Source organism: Sphaerodactylus townsendi, linkage group LG01 (genome assembly GCF_021028975.2).
Source record: "Sphaerodactylus townsendi isolate TG3544 linkage group LG01, MPM_Stown_v2.3, whole genome shotgun sequence".
NCBI lineage: Eukaryota > Metazoa > Chordata > Lepidosauria > Squamata > Sphaerodactylidae > Sphaerodactylus > Sphaerodactylus townsendi.
The window spans coordinates 106,814,866-106,832,941 of NC_059425.1; the positions used below are offsets into that span (position 1 = coordinate 106,814,866).

General features: G+C 42.7%; 1 protein-coding gene across 2 annotated transcripts; it reads left to right on the forward strand.

Moving 5' to 3' along the window:
* The first annotated feature begins 1,207 nt into the window (after positions 1–1,207).
* IFNGR1 (interferon gamma receptor 1) lies at positions 1,208–17,843 on the forward strand. Of its 2 annotated transcripts, none has more exons than XM_048489822.1 (7): positions 1,208–1,320; positions 5,116–5,230; positions 5,445–5,617; positions 7,206–7,375; positions 10,070–10,241; positions 14,045–14,163; positions 16,626–17,843. In XM_048489822.1, exons 3-7 carry the CDS (start codon positions 5,458–5,460, stop codon positions 17,058–17,060), a joined length of 1,056 nt encoding a protein of 351 aa, XP_048345779.1. In that variant the 5' UTR covers positions 1,208–1,320; positions 5,116–5,230; positions 5,445–5,457; the 3' UTR covers positions 17,061–17,843. The 2 variants fall into 2 exon arrangements, with proteins under 2 accessions (XP_048345779.1, XP_048345774.1); XM_048489817.1 differs by lacking the exon at positions 1,208–1,320 and adding an exon at positions 1,333–1,527 and having other exon boundaries at positions 16,626–17,842.
* Positions 17,844–18,076: the final 233 nt, after the last annotated feature.

The window sequence follows — 18,076 nt, forward strand, 5'->3', positions numbered from 1 at the left end:
AGGGAAATTTGACTATGGAAAGTTTATACCTCAAAAATCTTATTGGTCTGTAAGGTGCCGCATTGACTTAAATCTAGATTTCCTTAGGACAGGGGTGTCAAAGATGTGGCCTGGGGGATCTGCCCCCTTCAGAGGGCTTATAAGGCCCATGAGCCAGCTGAGGCAATCCCCCACCCCGTTCTCCATCTGGCCTGCTGAGCCCATTGCGAGCTGGCCAGTCTAGGCACCCACCCGCGTTCTTGATCTGTCCTGGCAAGCCACCCCCGCCTTAATGCAGGCTTGCCAGCTGAGGCAACCACCACCCCCAGTGCCAATCTGGGCTGGCCACTTTGCTGGGACCTCGCCAGCCACCCCCACCCCCACCCCCTCCCCCTCAGCCTGGCCCAACCAAGTCACATTTATGTCATATCCAGCCCTCCTTACGAACGAGTTTGGCACCTCTGCCATAGTATATCACTATTGCAGTACTATGGACCAACCAGGGGGGAAAATGGCTTCGTTTTTAAAAATTATTTTGGTCAGGGAAGCACAGGTATAGACAGGCGTACACATAGGCGCACACACAGGCACAGAGAGTTGTGGTGTGACTGTCATTTTTGCTTGTGCTCCTGAATAGTTTTTGTACTGGGACCCAGTCTCGACCTAACAGAAAGCCACGTGCCTTCTCCTCACCTAGCCAAAACAGAAAAAACCCCACACTTGTATTTTGCATATTTTAAATAATGTGTGTGCCGCCTAAAAGGCTTCAGCCTAGTCATCTCCCCAGTACTTTCCCTCTCATAGGCTGATTCCGCATGGGCCAAAGACAGCGGTGTGAAAACGGTGTGAAAACAGTATAAACCCTTTTACGCCATGTTCACACCGTTTTCACACTGCTGTTTTTGGCCCATGCGGAATCAGCCATAGTGCTTTTGATGCAGGATGCGAAAGCGTGCAAGCCCTTCCACCTCATCCTGCAGGAGAAACACCCCATTTGACACTAACTGAGACACCACTTTTTAGCCCCCCGTCTTTTCCCCAACTGGCTTTGCTGGCTTCATTAACCTGGCATATCGTTTGCCGGGCAGCAGCCCCTGGGAAAAGAGGGGATGGGACAAACAAAATGATCCAGTACCCAGCGAATCGATGCAGCACCGAAAAAGTACGCAACGTGAATGTGAATACTGGAAACGGTCTGGTGGCTCAGCACTCCCGAGCGCCTCCCGCTGAAGGCCGCCGGGAATCTCACGCTGCCGTTCCTCTTGCATTCAGCCCGCCCCTTCTGGGCACGGTGGTGGGGCTCCTTTCTCGGCTATAGGAACGGAAGCGACCGAAACTGACGTAGGTTCTCCCCGCCCCGCCGCCCTCTCGCCCTGTTCTTGCTTCGGCTCCCTCCAAGGCCCCGGTTCTTCCTTCCCTATAGCCACAAGGGCGTGACCGGGGAAGGGAGAATGGGGCTCGTTCGGCTTTGGGCCGTCTTGGCGCTCTTCTTCTTGCCTTTGGCCTTCTGCGGCGGGGCCGGCGTGGAGGAACCGGCGCAGACCGAAGGTACGGCGGTGGCGGTGGTGGGGGAGAGAGTTTAGGGGCAAATTAATGGAAAGGCTTCATGCTCCGTGCATGGCGGGGCGGAGCTTTGAACTCGGGTGAGAGTTCCCTGGCTGGGCAAAATGCAAAGGAGCAGGACGCGGTGGGGACTTCCTGGCATTGTTGGACTTCTGTGGTGTTTGTTCCTGGGATGGTAGATCTGGTTGGCCTGATTTGTTTGGTGGCGTCCCTCGAATACTGGAGCCGCCCTCATGCTTTTTACTTTTTTCGGGGTTTTTTCTGTATGGCTTGAAAGCGGTGCAGAACATGAATCAGACAACGACTTGGCAAGCAGCCTTGTTCCCGGACTCCCCTCCCTTCAGAAGTTTGATCAGGGTTCCTTATTTAGATCAAAATGAAAGACGAGCTTCCAGGACAGATAGTTTTGCAACCACTGGTGATTTTTCCTGTTGTTTATGGGTGCAAGGAAGTATTGTATGTATTAAGTTGTATTACATGCAGAACAAGACCCCCAGTGGGCTGTTGGCTTCCTAGGGCCCTTGCCCAGAGTAGGTTATAATAACTGGATTTGTGTGTGACATACAAGGAGTTTGGAAAATGAGTCAACAGTAAGGATCCCTGATTCAATGTCACACAGGATACATGATTTGGAGTAGCCCCAAAACTTATTTTGCAGAGTTGTGCAAACTTCACCTTTGGGAATTGAGAGCCAGCTTCCGTTTACATCTGCTGTAAATAGCTGTTCTGTTCTAGAATATGAGATACAAATCTTAATGATTTAATTCCCAATGGAATTCCTACAACTCCTGCTGTATAAATATAATGCTTGCTGCTCTTAAATGATGAGGGAGATGGTATGGATAGAAAGAGTCCATGTGTTTAATGAGCCTCAGGAAAGGCAATTGCACACGTCTTAGACTTAGGGGATTGCTATAAGTAAAGGCAGACACTACCAAGTGTCAATGGGGTGGGTAGATTTTGACGCTAAGTAGTGATGCCATGTTCTGCATGTACTGAAATAAGTGCATGGTAGCTCTTAACCTTATGTGAGTGAATGTCAGTAAAGGTGTTTTTTTGCTTCCTTGTGTGCCAAGTATATTTGGTATAGAAACTGACTGTAATATCTGGTAGTGACAGTTAAGTAATGATAGAAGCAAAGAAACCAGAATGACTTTTGATATTATTTACCTAAACCTTAATTTAATAACTGTATTTAAAAATAGTACTGATTTAAGGCAACTGAAGGTATGTAATTCCTTACAGTTATGTAATTCCTTACAGTGAAGGGTGGTTAGAAGGGAGTACTTCCTTCTACCATGAGCATAATGCATGCACATTCTGTCACTTTGCTTGGCATTAATTTACCCTTGTTTACTTCTCAAGGTTTTATGCTGTTTTTGGGGTGTTTATGCCTTTATTGTTACAATCAGATTTATTATTAAGCATTTTATGCTGAGTATTGTTAATATCTGGTTTTCATTTTTGATGCAGGATGCAAGGTTGTTGTTATCCATATAATTTGAGCTTCTTTCCTGTTGTATAGGATGATCTCTGGGGGAAAGATGACACTTTACAAAAATGTTGTATGTATGTATAACAATTGTTAGATTATAATATTATGAAAATATGGATAACAACAACCTTGCGTTGTAGAACACCAGAATGAAATCAAGCCATTGAGAATCGGTATACTGAGGAAGATACCTTCGAAAAAGCATTCAGACACGTGGTGCGATTCTATACAGGATTCTCATTTCCAATATACCGTCTCTGTATGGACTAAAGATACGGGATATTCTAGCTCCTTTGTGAAGTTCCATATGGGAATCACTTGAAATTGGAAATATAAATATTCCTTGGAATTTATTATTCTTGAAGTCTCATATGGACTTTTGATATACACTTGACAATTAATGGGACAATACTAACTATCATTCTTGGAAGATAATTACAAAGACCTGTTAGTGTGTATATATGTATATTATGAAAATTGTACATTGATATTGTTCTATTGACACTGTATGACAACTAGGGACGTACAGGGCTGAAAAGCACCCCAAATCCCTGCCCACTTCAGTGTTGATCAGCACTATGGAGGGGATGCACCGTCTGGCCAGTGGGAAGTAGCTGCTACCAGGAGCTCTCCGGAACCCACTGCCTCTTCTGCCCACTCTCAAGGTGTTGAGGAGCAGACTGGGATCCTTACTTGATTAAGCATCATTTTGATAAATTGGCACCCTCAGTTCTCCAGAGATGTCAGAACACAGCATTTACTGTACTACTTCTAATGTGCTTCCCCTCCCTACAGGAAGAGTGTACATGCCAGACTGCTAGAGGGGCACTCCTGCATTGTTTTAGCTAAGGAAACGCAGCATAGCTCTATAGAAGTTGCATCCAGGACTTTCTCTGGCCTCTATTAAGGAAAGGTAACAGACAGAGCACACATCACTGTACTCCTGAGATCTACTTATAGCATGGCATTATCCATGCTTCACACAAGCCTTTGAGAGGTTTGCAGCATGGAAGAAGGTGATAAGCATTCCTTGTATTTGTCATTGTCTTCCAGACACACTCAGCCACCAGCTGGTACTGAAGCGAGTCCTTGAGGCACAGTCTGTGCCTCTGGGGATCCCTTCCCCCATGCCTCTGGCCACAGACAATCTTAATCTTCTCTCCCACAATCCCACCCACACCAACATCTTTTAATGGTCAAAACTGAATTTTTTTCAAGCCAAAGTAAGCTTCTGACACTCATTTAGAACATTTATATGTTATTTTTTGCTTCAAAAGGCAAAATAATCAATTTCTTTTTAAAAAACAGATTTGTTTACATTTATAAAACCATCTTTTAAAGGGGAGTGGTGTCACATTATAGTACTGGGCTTGGTCATAACCCTGGTCTGTGTACCATAAAGATGAGTGGTAAGTGGAAAATGTAGACCAAAAAAAATTACATGAAGTGCAGAAAAGTAGGGAAAGATTAATATATTTGCATGGGGCAGGAGGAGGAAGTTCTCTGCCTGATAGTGCCTTGGAAAGTCCCTAACTGCAGTAAAGCACCTGCTCTGAGCAGGTAATAATTCTTTCAAGGCTGACTCATGCACGTTGGTCAGGTGTTTGCCCCACCTTCTGCAAGTAGGCAGGTAAGATTTTGTGTCCTGTCTGAACATATCTGAGGGCTACACTGTAGCTGATGAGTTGTCCTTGGTCTCAGATGTATTCATATATAGGGAGGTCTTTAAACCAATTCATTCTACATTCTTAGACTGAAAATAAAATCCTGGATTTTTCTCTTTAAGAAGTATTGCATACCAAATAGCAATCAAACGTAGAAATAAAATGGTGAATGCTGGCCATCAGGCACTAGAGTTTCATTAAACATGCATGTATTGCATCTACAAAATATTCATGTTAGAATAGAGTTGTTTAGTGACCTTTTTAAAAACTTCGGTCTTCAGTACATTATGTGGTTGTATTGTTGCATCTTGATGGACAATATTCATGTAAAGATTAAGAATATTTGGCTTACACCTAGTGGCACATGTATATACAAGCCTCTTGGTGACTGCTTCAATTTCTTTACTTTTTCAGTGCTTCGACCAACAAATGTTGAAATAAAAACATATAATTTCAAGACCACCTTACATTGGGATTACCCAGACATATCACCAGAGCCTGTCTTTACTGTACAAATTCAATGCTACAAGTAAGTTTATTTAATATTGATATTAATATTTAATATTTTTAAATATTTAATATTGACTTCAGGTATGTCTTACCTCCCATGTTATTCTTTTCATGGACTTTAGTTTCCTTGAATTTAGTTGTTTTCTTATAAGGAATCAGTAACAATCACAAACTTTGAAGTTTTACCATATTATCTAATATGTTGAATATTAACGTTTTCCTCTTTTTTTTAGCAGGGGCAATTACATGGATGTACGTTCCTGTGTAAATATATCACAACATTATTGTGACATCACCCACGAGATCAATTATGAGTGTGATCCGTCGTGGGCAAAAGTTAAAGCTTTTGCTGGATCACGTCAATCTGAATATGAGGATAGTAAGAAATTTCACCCGTTCAGGGATGGTGAGTTGCTATTGGAACATAACATTTTCAATCTTGAATATTGTCCACTGTTCAGGACCAGTATATTACCGTACTTTTGTGTCTGTGGTTTATAATATGTTGTTTAATGCCATGGTGACTGACTAATGACATCACAGTTGGGATTTTTTTTTCAGTAATCATCATAGCAATTCATAGAATCACAGAGATAGAGGAGGCCATGTAGGCTGTTTTGTTCCACTCCCTGCTCAATTCAGGATCATTGTAGAACATCCCAGACGAGTGTTTGTCCAGCTGCTGCTTAAAGATTCCCAGTGAGGGGTAGCTGATTCTTCTGTTGCACAACTATTACTGTAGAAAAAAACAAAACCAGAATCTTCTACAATGACTTCTCCTTTTTCAAGTAGACAGGAACTAGGCCGGAGTTAAGGGAGCCACGGGGTGTAGTGATTAAGAGGAGCTGACTCAAATGTGGACAACTAGGTTTACTTCCCCACTGCTCCACCGAAGGCCAGTCACAATTCTCTCAGAACTCTCTCAGCCCATGCAGAGGCAGGCAATGGTCGCCGTAAGTCAGCTGTGACTTAACGGCACTTTCCACCATCAAGCAGGTAGGAAGCTGCTTTTCCATGTGCTGTTTTAGATCCACCTAATGCTGCTCTCCTGTTGTACAGAGCTGCATGCTGATTCTTCCCTGTTGCATACCGAAAGTTTAGGGCAGACTCTGCATAGCATGCCAGAAATTTTGCCTGGCCTAGCTGGGCTCTTCTTGGCAGGGCTGTAAAAATGATAGAAGATATTTGCTTCTCCACTTTTACACAGAGGTGCTCAGTCTATTTTTTTAGGATGCTGCTCTTTGGAGAATATGTGCCAAAATTATCTCCCCGCCCCCCAAACCCCCAATTTCTAATGGAGCAAATTTTAGAATTTCAAGCAGATACAGCAAGTTTAGAATTCTATCTTTCTCTAATTCAACTGATGCTTTATATATTGTTCATAGTACAGCTCTATTACTATACTATCATCTTGTAACACACAGATAAACAAATTGACTGATCATCAATATATCGAATTCTCTATCTTTGATTCCTTTGGTAAAAGCTTAAATTCTCTATCTGCCCAAATAATGTGGATACTTCACTCCTTGAACAGATTAGACCAATCTGACAAGAGCCCAGGTTTTCACAAAAAATATGAAAATTTTTAAAAACTGGGGGTGGGGGAGGGTAAAAGCAGCAGTGTCTGTTCCTTTAACAAACAAATGCCTTCTGTGTGGCTGTTGCTAGGTGGCCACAACAGTACTGCCAGCCTTGAACTCCTATACTTTCCATATTGTTAATCTTTATGATTCTTGTATTGTCAAAGGCTTTCACGGCCGGAATCACTGGAGTGCTGTGTGGCCGTGGTCTAGCAGCATTCTCTCCTGACATTTCGCCTGAAGATGCCAGCGAAATGTCAGGAGAGAATGCTGCTAGAACATGGCCATACAGCCCAGAAACCACACAGCACTCAACTTTATTATTCTTTTTTAATGGGAAATTTTGCTGGAATTGTCTGTTTCATTATCACGCCATACTCTTTCATATTAACATAAGTTCTGTTGTTTCAGCTCAAATTGGACCATCAAAGTTTAACCTCTCTGTTGTGAGTGATGAAATCAAAGTTTTTATTGAGCATCCCCTCACACCGTATGAAGGAAAATACCCACTTAGTGTGAAGGCAAATCTTACTGATTTTTCCTATTCCATATTGCTTTGGAAGCAAGCAAGTCCTCATAAGGTATGTCTAAGAGTAAAATTTGTCTAATATCAAAATAGTTCTGATTCAGTAGTCAAAAAATAACTTTCTCATAGTTCTAGTGAGCCCCAGTTCTCTGTTCAGCATGTGAGGCTATCTCCCCAGTTTTAGTAGAAAATTCCTTTTGTCAGACATGGAATTAGTAATTGTTCCATAAATGTCAATAATTACTTTGGAGAATTATTGTTGTCATTGGTGAAAAGAAGATGCATTCAGGGTGTAGCTGAGTAAAATGGTGCCTGGAGCAAGCACAACAGCTCACCTTGTCTGCCAGATCATGTGGGGAGTATATTGCTAAGCTGCCTCCCTCCCCCCAACTGCACCTCCGTCCAAACTACACATGGAGTTTGGGTGCAGGGGTGAATGTAGCGCAGTGGCATTTGGAGTGGGGCAGACCCATTTGATGCTAGCCAGGGTTAGGGGGGCGGAGCCAACAAAACTAGAGCTGGTCAGCTTGGCTGCTCAGTTCGAACCTGGGTTCAGTGTGGCTTGGGTCGATCTTTACAGTGCAGGTTTGAAGCCTGCAGTTTAAATTTTGGACCCGGGCCAGCTGAGCCCAGCATTGAAAGCGCCCACCCCTCTCCAAACTCCATGTGGACGTCGGGGTGGGATGAACCCATGCTGGCTATCTTAGTGTTCCAACTGCACCCCTTCTCCTGAACTCCCATGTGGAGTTGAGGGGGGGTGGGGCAGCTCAGCAATGTGCCCCTCACATGACCTAGCCAAGCAATGCCCAGAGGTCCAGCCTCCGTGTCCTCCCATAGTTACGCCACTGGAAGCATTTCACTCCTCTTTTGCCAATATGAAGTGTAATGACATGAATAAAAGGAAGTCAGAGAAAAATAACTGTTTTTGTACTTGGGAAGGACAGACAATAATAGCATGATCTGACTTTAATGAAAAACACACCAGTTTTGAGAGATTGTGTGAGGGAGTCATAAAATACTGAAGCGGAAACCGAAGATAAATAGGAAGCTGTATTATCTAAAGGAGAAAGGATGATCAGTAGATGAGGAAAAACTCTAATAATGTCATAGAAATAGGTATTGACATTATAAATTGTATAATGAGATCAAGGGGAAAGAGGAAAGGAAAAGAAAACCGAGCCTTACAGAAAGAGAAGAAGCAGGAGAAAGAGAACTATTATATATTAAAAGGTAATGATTGGAGAAATTGGATCAAAACTGTGGAAGAATTCAGGAGTTCAAAGAAAAAAGTATAGTATAGTTAGCAGTACTGAAAATTTGAAGATGAGAAGGGAAAGCTCAGTAATGGGTACAATTTTTATCTGAAAGAAAAATGACAGGCTTTTAAGACACACAAAAAGAACCTGAAAAAAAGAGATAAGAGGTTTGCTATGTAAAGAACAACAACGAGACTTGAAGGATCGTTGTCTCCCACTAGTTAACATGTGTCTCGCAAGCCCTGCTCTCAGTGCCCCAGCCTTTAGAGGTAAGCGTTTAGAGGCAATCGGAGACAGGGCTTTTTCAGAAGTGACTCCTTGCTTATGGAATGCTTATGTCCTTATTGAGGCTTGCCTTATACCTCATTTAGGCACCAGGCCAAAAATTTTTTTACCCAGACTTTTAATTAAGAAGCTTTATCTTTTGAGCTGTTTTATAATCTACTCCTAGTATGATGTCTCTCTATGAATATTTTAAGATGCTCAGTGGTTGTTTTATGCTGTTTATATGCCCTGACATGTTTTTAATGGCTCATTTTGTTTTTATAGAGATAATTGTTATAGTTCTTATGATTTTTGTGGTATTTGTAAGCTTTCTCAAATAGGAATGTGGAAAGGTAGCATACAGATTTGTTTAACAAATAATAAACAGAGGTGAGAATTTTCAGACCAGCCGAAATAATGACATAAAAGGGGAGCAGAAGCAGATCATACACTCGGCAGTGAATAGAATCTGCAACAGAGCAAGCGGAGGACTTGTTTGGAGGTCCTGAAGTAGAGAGGAAATTACAAGGGAACCAAGTTTGATGAGAAGGGGAAACAGCGAAAGAGCCACATGGCCAAAAAAGAAAAGTGATGAAGTAGCAGAACTGCCCAAGCAAAAGTAGGATAAAACTAGCAGGTAGGAAGCAGGAGGAGGTGACCTTCACCATTCATAGAACAATTTTCTCAGTTAACAAATATCAAGTGAGAAAACTGGACTGGACTTTTTTTTTTTGCTGGCAAACCCAGTAAGGTTTTTAAGGCAAGAAGAAAAAGAGTTTGGATTTATACCTCACCTTTCTCTTCAGTAAGGAGATTGAAGGTGGCTCCTTTCCCTTCCTCTCCCCATAACAGATACCTTATGAAGTAAGTGGGGCTGAGAGAGTTCTGAGAGAACTGTGACTTGACCAGTGTCACCCAGCAGGTTTTTTGTGTAGGAGTGGAAAATCAAACCCAGCTCCCTAGATTAGAGTCCACCTGCTCTTAACCACTCCACCATACTGGCAAGAAATGAACAGAGTTGGTTTGCCGTTGCCTTCCTCTTCATAGCAACCCTGGTATTCCCAGATGGTCTCTCATCCAAGTAATGAGTCTAAACCTGCTTATCTTTCAAAGTCTGACGAGATCAGGTTAGTTGAATGAAAAGTCACTATGTTACCCTTCTTGTTTACTATTATTTGTTGAAGGTAACTTACCAAGAACATAGTTCTGAATTTAAAGTTCTTTTTCAGATTGTCTCATTTGAAGCTGAGGAATGTGAGATGGATTTTTGTACTAAATATCTTCCAGTTTCTTTGGGATTCACATACTGTGTTTCAGTTCAAGGAATTTCAAAAGACTATTCAGTGGAGGGTGAAAAATCAAACGCAAGCTGTATTATTCTTCCTGCCAAGCATCCATTAGGTAAAAATATTTAATGACAAAAAGAGCCTCACAGTGTGCACATAAATGGCTGATAGTGGGGTGTTAGGGGGGAAATATCCCACTTGTTATCCAGCCTCATTTTTGTCACCCTTTCATCCCAGGAAAGCCCTTGAGTGGAAAAAAATATCTTTATATATTTTCAAAATTAGTACTCAACAGTCATTTAGTGTTTATATGTCAGTAAACAGAGCTTAAGCTGAGTGAATCCTCCCCACCACTGCAGTCTTAAGAACAGCTGTTCCTAAGAGACCTGGTAACCCCTTGAATTTTTTAGGCCCAGGATCTTCCTAAGTAAAGAGAGTTAATATGCTTCCCAAAGTTTCAGGAATGATTGACTGGCATCCTTGGTGGGGCTTATTATTGAAATGTGGTGCATTCTGCTAACATTTATACAGTGCCTAATGTTGGCCAAAGAGTCCCTATTACGATCCCACAGTACCAGTTCCCACAATAGAGACAACGGGGGAGAATGTTTCTTTATAAGTCCTGTTCCGTTGAATGGGACTTCTTTCCTTGAAAGTGTGCTCAGGATTTGCAGTCTCCCACTGCATGGCGTCACTCTTCTCCCAGCCTGGTTGCAATTATTTCCTTAATCAATTGCTTCTTTATCAGTTAATTTCTCATGAGTGCCACCAGTTTGTGGTTTGGTCTTGTGTATTCATGTCGTCGCACTTTGTATCGCAAAACTGGGGCCAGGGTGGGGGAAGGGGGGAAGAAGAGAAAGAGAGAGAAAGAACTATGTATAACATTTTTTGAGTCAAAGTGAAAAAAGTAAAAAAAAATGGGGAACTGGGACTGCACTGGGAGGCCTGCTCGCTCTGCTCTCCAGCTGCAACACACATCCGGTGTATGTGTGGAAGTCCGGTCCTCTGGCTGCCCCTCACGCAGTTGGGAATTGAGAGTTTGTTTGTTTCTAACAACATGGGAAGTTGCTTCACTGATCCCCTTTCTGTGCCCAAAGTCTACCGACAGTGAGGTTTTGGGGCAGGGAGTTATTTTTTTTTTCTTAGAAGGAAACTCTGCAGAGAGGCTCAAAGCAGCTGGACAAGTGAGGAATCAGTCATCTGCAAAGGGTTTAACAACCCCAAGAGAAGCAAAGATCAGGGAGGACAAAAGTGAAACAATTTAAAAAAATAGGAAAGAGGGAAAGGAAAGCTGCTGAAAATTATTGGGGAAGGGAATGCACTATAGACAACCAGCTGCTTGGTAAAGAAGGGGCAAGTGGGAAATGCAGGTGAATCAGTCGTGTTTTGGTAATCTGCACAGGGCAGGCTGACGCTGCGGTTACGTTTAAGCTGAACATCACAACAAAGCAGATGGGATTGTAGCACTTAGAGGGCATCCTTGTCTGGGTCTTTTTCAGTTACTGCATGAATGCTTTGTACTTCCTCCAGAGGAGGTGACTTACACTGGAAAAAGTCACAGTTCAAAGGCTAGTGTTTCTCCAGGTACTCCTGGCCTGATGTTTATTGCATCACCAGGAGTGAAATTTGGAGGAATAGAAGCAAGTGTCAAGGGTCAGAAGAAATGCAATGATGCGGAATAATTGGCCTTAAGTAGCTGTTTATGGACATACTGAAGTCTGATTTTAGTGCCTGGTGTTAGGATCTAGAGACTGGCTGGGGATTCTGTTGATATGCCAGCTACTGTCCATCTTGCTGAGGCAGTGGCGTAACTAGGCAAACTGTAGCCATGGGCAAAACCTAAGTTTGATGCCCCCCCAGGCGCGTGCCCAATGCAACGCGCACCCCCCCTTGTAGCTACGCCCAGTGGCGTATCTAGGCAAACTGGAGTTTGGTGCCCCCCATTGGCAGCCACCCTCTTCCACTGTGACCAAGCAATGATTTTTTACACCAGGTTGTTTCAAAGTCACCATCACATTATAGAACATTCCCCAACTCACAAATCTGAACATAGCAATAGGCCATGCGACACAGCAGAATTAATTTTTTGAAAACATTTTCAAAATGCTTTCAAAATGTTTTATTTCTGCTATGAAAACATTTTATGGTGTTGTATCCAGTACCCCCAATTGGGGGAAACAGCATCCCTTTCAATGTTTCAAAGGAGAATCTGGGCTCCCTAGTTTAAACAAGTGATGCTGGAATCCACCCCCAAACAGCATCATTTTCAATGGTGTTTAAACTAGGGAGCCCAGATTCTCCTTTTAAATCTACCTTAATCTGGGGTTCCCAGTTTAAACAACATTGGAAGTGATGCTATTTTGGGGTTGATTCTCCCCCACCCTGAAACAGCATCACTTGCAATGTTTAAACTGGGGACCTCAGATTCTCCCTTTAAATCCATGTCAAAGGCAGGGGGGGGATTTAAAAGGAAAATCTGGGGAAATTTGGGAGGTGCCTGCTGGCAGGGGTGCAATTGTTAAGCTAGCAGCACCAAACTTTCAGGGTATCTTTAGGAGACTCCCCTAATGATACCACCCAGGTTTGGTGAAGTTTGGTTCAGGGGGTCCAAAGTTATGGACCCTCAAAGGTATAGCCTCCATCTTCTGTTAGCTCCCATTGGAAACAATGGATGATGGGGCACCCCCTTTGGGAATCCATAGCTTTGGGCCCCCTGGACCAAACTTCACAGAACCTGGGTGGTATCAGTAAACGATTCTCCTGATGATACTTCCCAGGTTTGATGAAGTTTGGTTCAGGGGGTCCAAAGTTATCAACCCTCAAAGGTGTAGCCTCATCTCCTATTAGCTCCCATTGGAAACAATGGGGGATGGGGCACCCCCTTTGGGAGCCCATAACTTTGGACTCCCTGAACCAAACCTCACCAAACCTGGGTGATAGCATCAGGAGAGTCTCCCAAAATATCCCTGAAATGTTGGTGCTACTAGTCTAAAAACTGCACCCTCTGCAGGCCAAAAATGGAAAAACACTGAAAATACAAAAAATCCCACAAACAAACCTGCGCCCCCCACAGGGCTGCGCCCAGGGCAACTGCCCACTTTGCCCAATGGGAGGAACGCCTCTGTGCTGAGGTGATCTTGTGAAGTTAATTGACAAATTCTTGGTTCCAGGTAACTGTATTGATGCTGCAGCCATATCCAGGCTTAGCCTCATAGCTGCCACTAACGTTGTCCTGTTCAGTTTTGTTGTGGGTTCCCTTTGAATACAGACCAGGTTGAGGTCATTGTTGGAGATCTGGGGGTGACTTTGGGTTGAGTCTTCCTGCTGTGGATTGTCAGTCATTCTAGTCACTTGGGTATACCATCCAGCATACTGCATCTTCTCTGCTGAGGCTAGATTCTGAAAGGCTAGTAATGACTACTTTGGGTCTACAGTATCGATCTAGTTTTTGCCTTTCATATCTTTGTATCATTGCAGTGTGTTCTTTGCCTACGTAGCAGTGCAAGAACATCTGACAAGACCTAACATAGTTGTCTGTTGCTAATCTTTTTCAGGAGAGAAGGAAAGGTTAGGATAACTTAAACTAATGACTGCAGACTGGCTTTCTTGGTATTGTCTCCCCCAGAAATTTCTCCTGGTGGAACCCTGTCCACCTCAAAAGTATGAGGTTCTTTATTGCATCAGTTTAAAAGTAGTCATGCCTTTGCTTTGTATGGCTTTTACTTTCAAAAAAGACCTGCATATTCAGACCTAGTGGTTCCATTCAGATTAGCTTTGCACTGCCAAGGAGGGACTGCTTGGCATTGTATAGGATCCTTTTTTATTTGCAATGTATAGCAAATCCACATATAAAATAGTACTAATGAAGACATTCACTGTCCTGCTAATGTCTCATTCTGCTGTTCCTTCATTTTTCAGATGTAGCGGGATCTATCATAGGAGTTGTTGCTGTTGCTGTTGCTGCTGCTGTGGGTATTGCAGTAGTGTTGGCTTGCAAATGGGCTAAGCGGAGAAACATTCCTCTGCCCAAATCTCTGGTAAGTTCTTTTGTAACAGCCTTCAACATCTCATGTCCTCTATGTTTTAATATCCAAACAGGATCAGTCTTGCCATTTTCGTGATGATATTTATACTAGACAGCATTCAGTAAAAACACACCAAGTAAGTGAAGAAGGCTTCTTCCCAGATATCTCTGGTATTGACTCAAGCTTAATGTTCGTGCAAACAGCAGCAGTACAATTGAATACAAGCAGTGTCTGATGGTTGTAAATGCAAACTGCACATAGCTATTGGTGTGGAGGAATCACCAGTAGTACTAAAATACTGCCCTTACACTTTTTTTGGTGTTTTTCAAATAATTTGGTGATGTGTCATTTCATGTTTTATTATTTACTGAAGATACTAATAACTGGCCGATTACTCAGAGAACGCTTACCTTGGGAGTCCTCTCTACTCAGTGGGCTTGCAGAGGTCTCTCCTTGCGTTTCTCAGATTACACGCGAGGAGGCAGCCCAGTGCCTGCCCTGCAACTGCTTGCTGATGTCTAACTCGCTTTCTCATTTCGCTGCTTCTCTTAACTCCACTCATCAACAGCCTTAAAGGCACAGATCTCACTGATATTCTTTCCCCCTCCCTTCCCCTACACTCACTCACTATCCTTTCCCCTACACTACACTCACTACACTCACTTGTATCAATATAGAGAGAGAAGCTTTAAAAAAAATAGAAACTTCTCTGAAAGAAAGTTTTTAAAATGCCCTCCTGATTGGGGAGGGCAGAAGCAGAGCCAACTAAGTGGGGTGGAGCCAGAAAGAGATCCTGCTTGTGCTGTTCTTTTGCAAAACCCAGTTCTCTGTTATTACTATATTGATACAAGCATTTAGAGAAGTGGAAAGAAGTTGGCAACAGGGAGGAGGGTGAGGGGGAAGCTTGCAAAGCAGTGCGAGGGAGTGACTGGAGGATGAGACTAGGTGGGCTGGCTGTGGGAAGAGGTCTGGAGCAAAGCTGTGCCCACTGGCAAATCTGCCCACTCTGGCTGCAAAGCAAAATTAAATTTGTGCAATAAAACTAGAGGCTGGTTCACCCAATAGAGTAGTGAACTGCAGCAACTGATTGCTTAGCATGTTGAGTAGCTAATGAACATTTTCTCTTTAAATATCAAGATGTACCTTCTTAAGAACATAAGAACTAGCCTGCTGGATCAGACCAGAGTCCATTTATTCCAGCACTCTGCTACTCGCAGTGGCCCAGCAGGTGCCTTTGGGAGCTCACATGCAGGATGTGAAAGCAATGGCCTGCTGCTGCTGCTGCTCCTGAGCACCTGGTCTGCCAAGGCATTTGCAATCTGAGATCAAGGAGGATCAAGATTGGTAGCCATAGATCGACTTCTCTTCCATAAATCTGTCCAAGCCCTTTTTAAAGCTATCCAGGTTAGTGGCCATCACCTCCTCCTGTGGCAGCATATTCCAAACACCAATCACACGTTGCATAAAGAAGTGTTTCCTTTTATTAGTCCTAATTCTTCCCACCAGCATTTTCAATGAATGCCCCCTGGTTCTAGTATTGTGAGAGAGAAAATTTTCTCTCTGTCAACATTTTCTACCCCATGCATAACTTTATAGACTTCAATCATATTCCCCCTCAGACGTCTCCTCTCCAAACTAAAGAGTCCCAAACGCTGCAACCTCTCCTCATAAGGAAGGTGCTCCAATCCTTCAATCATCCTCGTTGCCCTTCTCTGCACTTTTTCTATCTCTTTGATATCCTTTTTGTGATGTGGCGACCAGAACTGAACACAGTACTCCAAGTGCGGTCGCACCATGGCTTTATATAAGGGCATGACAATCCTTGCAGTTTTATTATCAACTCTTTTCCTAATTGTCCCCAGCATAGAGTTTGCCTTTTTCACAGCTGTCATGCATTGAGTTGCCATTCCCATGGAACTATCAACTAAGACGCCCAAATCCCTTTCTTATTCTTATTGCCTGTCAGTAAGTGTTCATCAGAATTTCAGTTGCACTAGATTAGACAATAGCAAATGACAATGGAATAACTAAGTACTGATAGAAAACTTTCTCCGTGAACCATTCCATCAATCCCACACTGAAATTTAGGTTTTCTGACATGAATGCCCAGCAGCCTAATCCTTTCTTTCATGTACAGGTGTCAGACTTGTTATTGTTTACTGTGTGATGCTCTTAAGCACCATACAAAGAGCACAATGGGCAGGACAGAAAAACCGTACAGTCTAGCGGAGGCTAAACAAAGAAAGCTGACTGCTTTGAAACCTCGCTCCTTTTAGTTATACTTTGAGTGGTGTATATTCTTTCTTGAATAGTGGAAGATGCCAGGTTTGACAAGTGTAAGATCATAGTCAACGTACCTAGTCAATTTTTCTCTTCAGCTTCATGAGAAATAGTTCATGGGGTATATTTATTTAATAAACAATATTTAACAAAAAACTAGCAGCTAATCGTTCCTTTTGCTTTACGTTTTTAAGGTTTCTATAGTAAGAAGCATAAAGCCTGCCAACAGCTTTGAGACAAGAACAGAAGGGAAATACACTGCTATATCGTCTTTAAATTGTTACCCAGCGCGTGAAGATGAAAAGCCAGAGGAACCAATCGAGCACTTAACAGAAGTTGAGACCAGTGACCTGGAGGTTTCTGGCAAGACCGCTGTTGAATCCCAAACCATCCAGGAAGCCTCTGCTGGCGAAAGCTGTGAAAATGAATTGAGCCATGAAGACAGCGACAGTTACTTTAAATCTGTCAGTGACCAAGAAAAAATATGTGACAGTCTTCCAAATGAGGGTGTTCCCAGAGCAGATGTACAACAATCCACAGACCTAGGAGCCTGTAGAAAGATGTCTGGGTACGACAAACCTCATTGGATGATCCCTGACACTGGTGGATGTGAACCACCGATTGCATAGATGTCCAATGATGAGTTGAAGCCAGAGAGAAAAAATGTATATGCTAGAGTGAAGGACTGAGAATCAGAAGTTTACAAAACTGAAGACTTGACTGGTGGACATGCATTAAAACTGAGCTGATGCTTAAAGTCTGAGATACTAAATGGGGATACAGTATTGTATCTGCTGAATCAACTTTCTCTTAATAATCATGACTTTTTGATATGAGAGCATGAAGTATCCAGTGGAACAAGTTCTGCTTGGTAACCTCTTGTGTACATGGAGGTCTTCTTCCATTGAAGTGACTAGATTAGCACATCTGACTGTTCAATATTGATCTCCTGCTGTCTGTGAGGAAGCACTTATGAAAAATACACTCCTTATGTCTTTTCTCTAATTGAATGTATGTTGTAGAAGGAATAACTCGAAGTATAGGATAGGAGTCAATACACTGATCACTTTAGAACGCATTATCCTGAAGGAGTGGCTAATTTACCTGATTTTATGTAATCATCATTACAGCCTACAGTTACTGGGCACATTGTATTTTTTCATCAGTTTTATTTTGATATTTAAATGTTAAGGGTTTTACTCTCAGCAGATATTTAATGTCAGTTTTGAGAATTAAGAGACAAAATAGGGGCTCTTAATTTCCTGCTTTGTAATCATTTACTATTTTTCTGGTCAAGTTTTCAACATTCTCTGTAGCCACTACACCAGTGGTGGCAAACTTCTGGCACTCCAGATGTTCATGGACTACACTTCCCATCAGCCCCTGCCAGCATGGCCAATTGACCATGCTGGCAAGGGCTGATGGGAATTGTAGTCCATGAACATCTGGAGTGCCAGAAGTTTGCCACTACAGCACTAGACTGTAATATTTCTTTTTGAAATTTAAAATACAACCCTAAATTTTTCCATTTGCTTTCCCTTCCCTTTTAATGAAAAATAAAATTTGAAGTTTGATACGTCCATGGTTAAGACCCAGAGGTATAGCCAAATTAGCATGCACAAAGGTGCTCTGAGATCAATGAGAT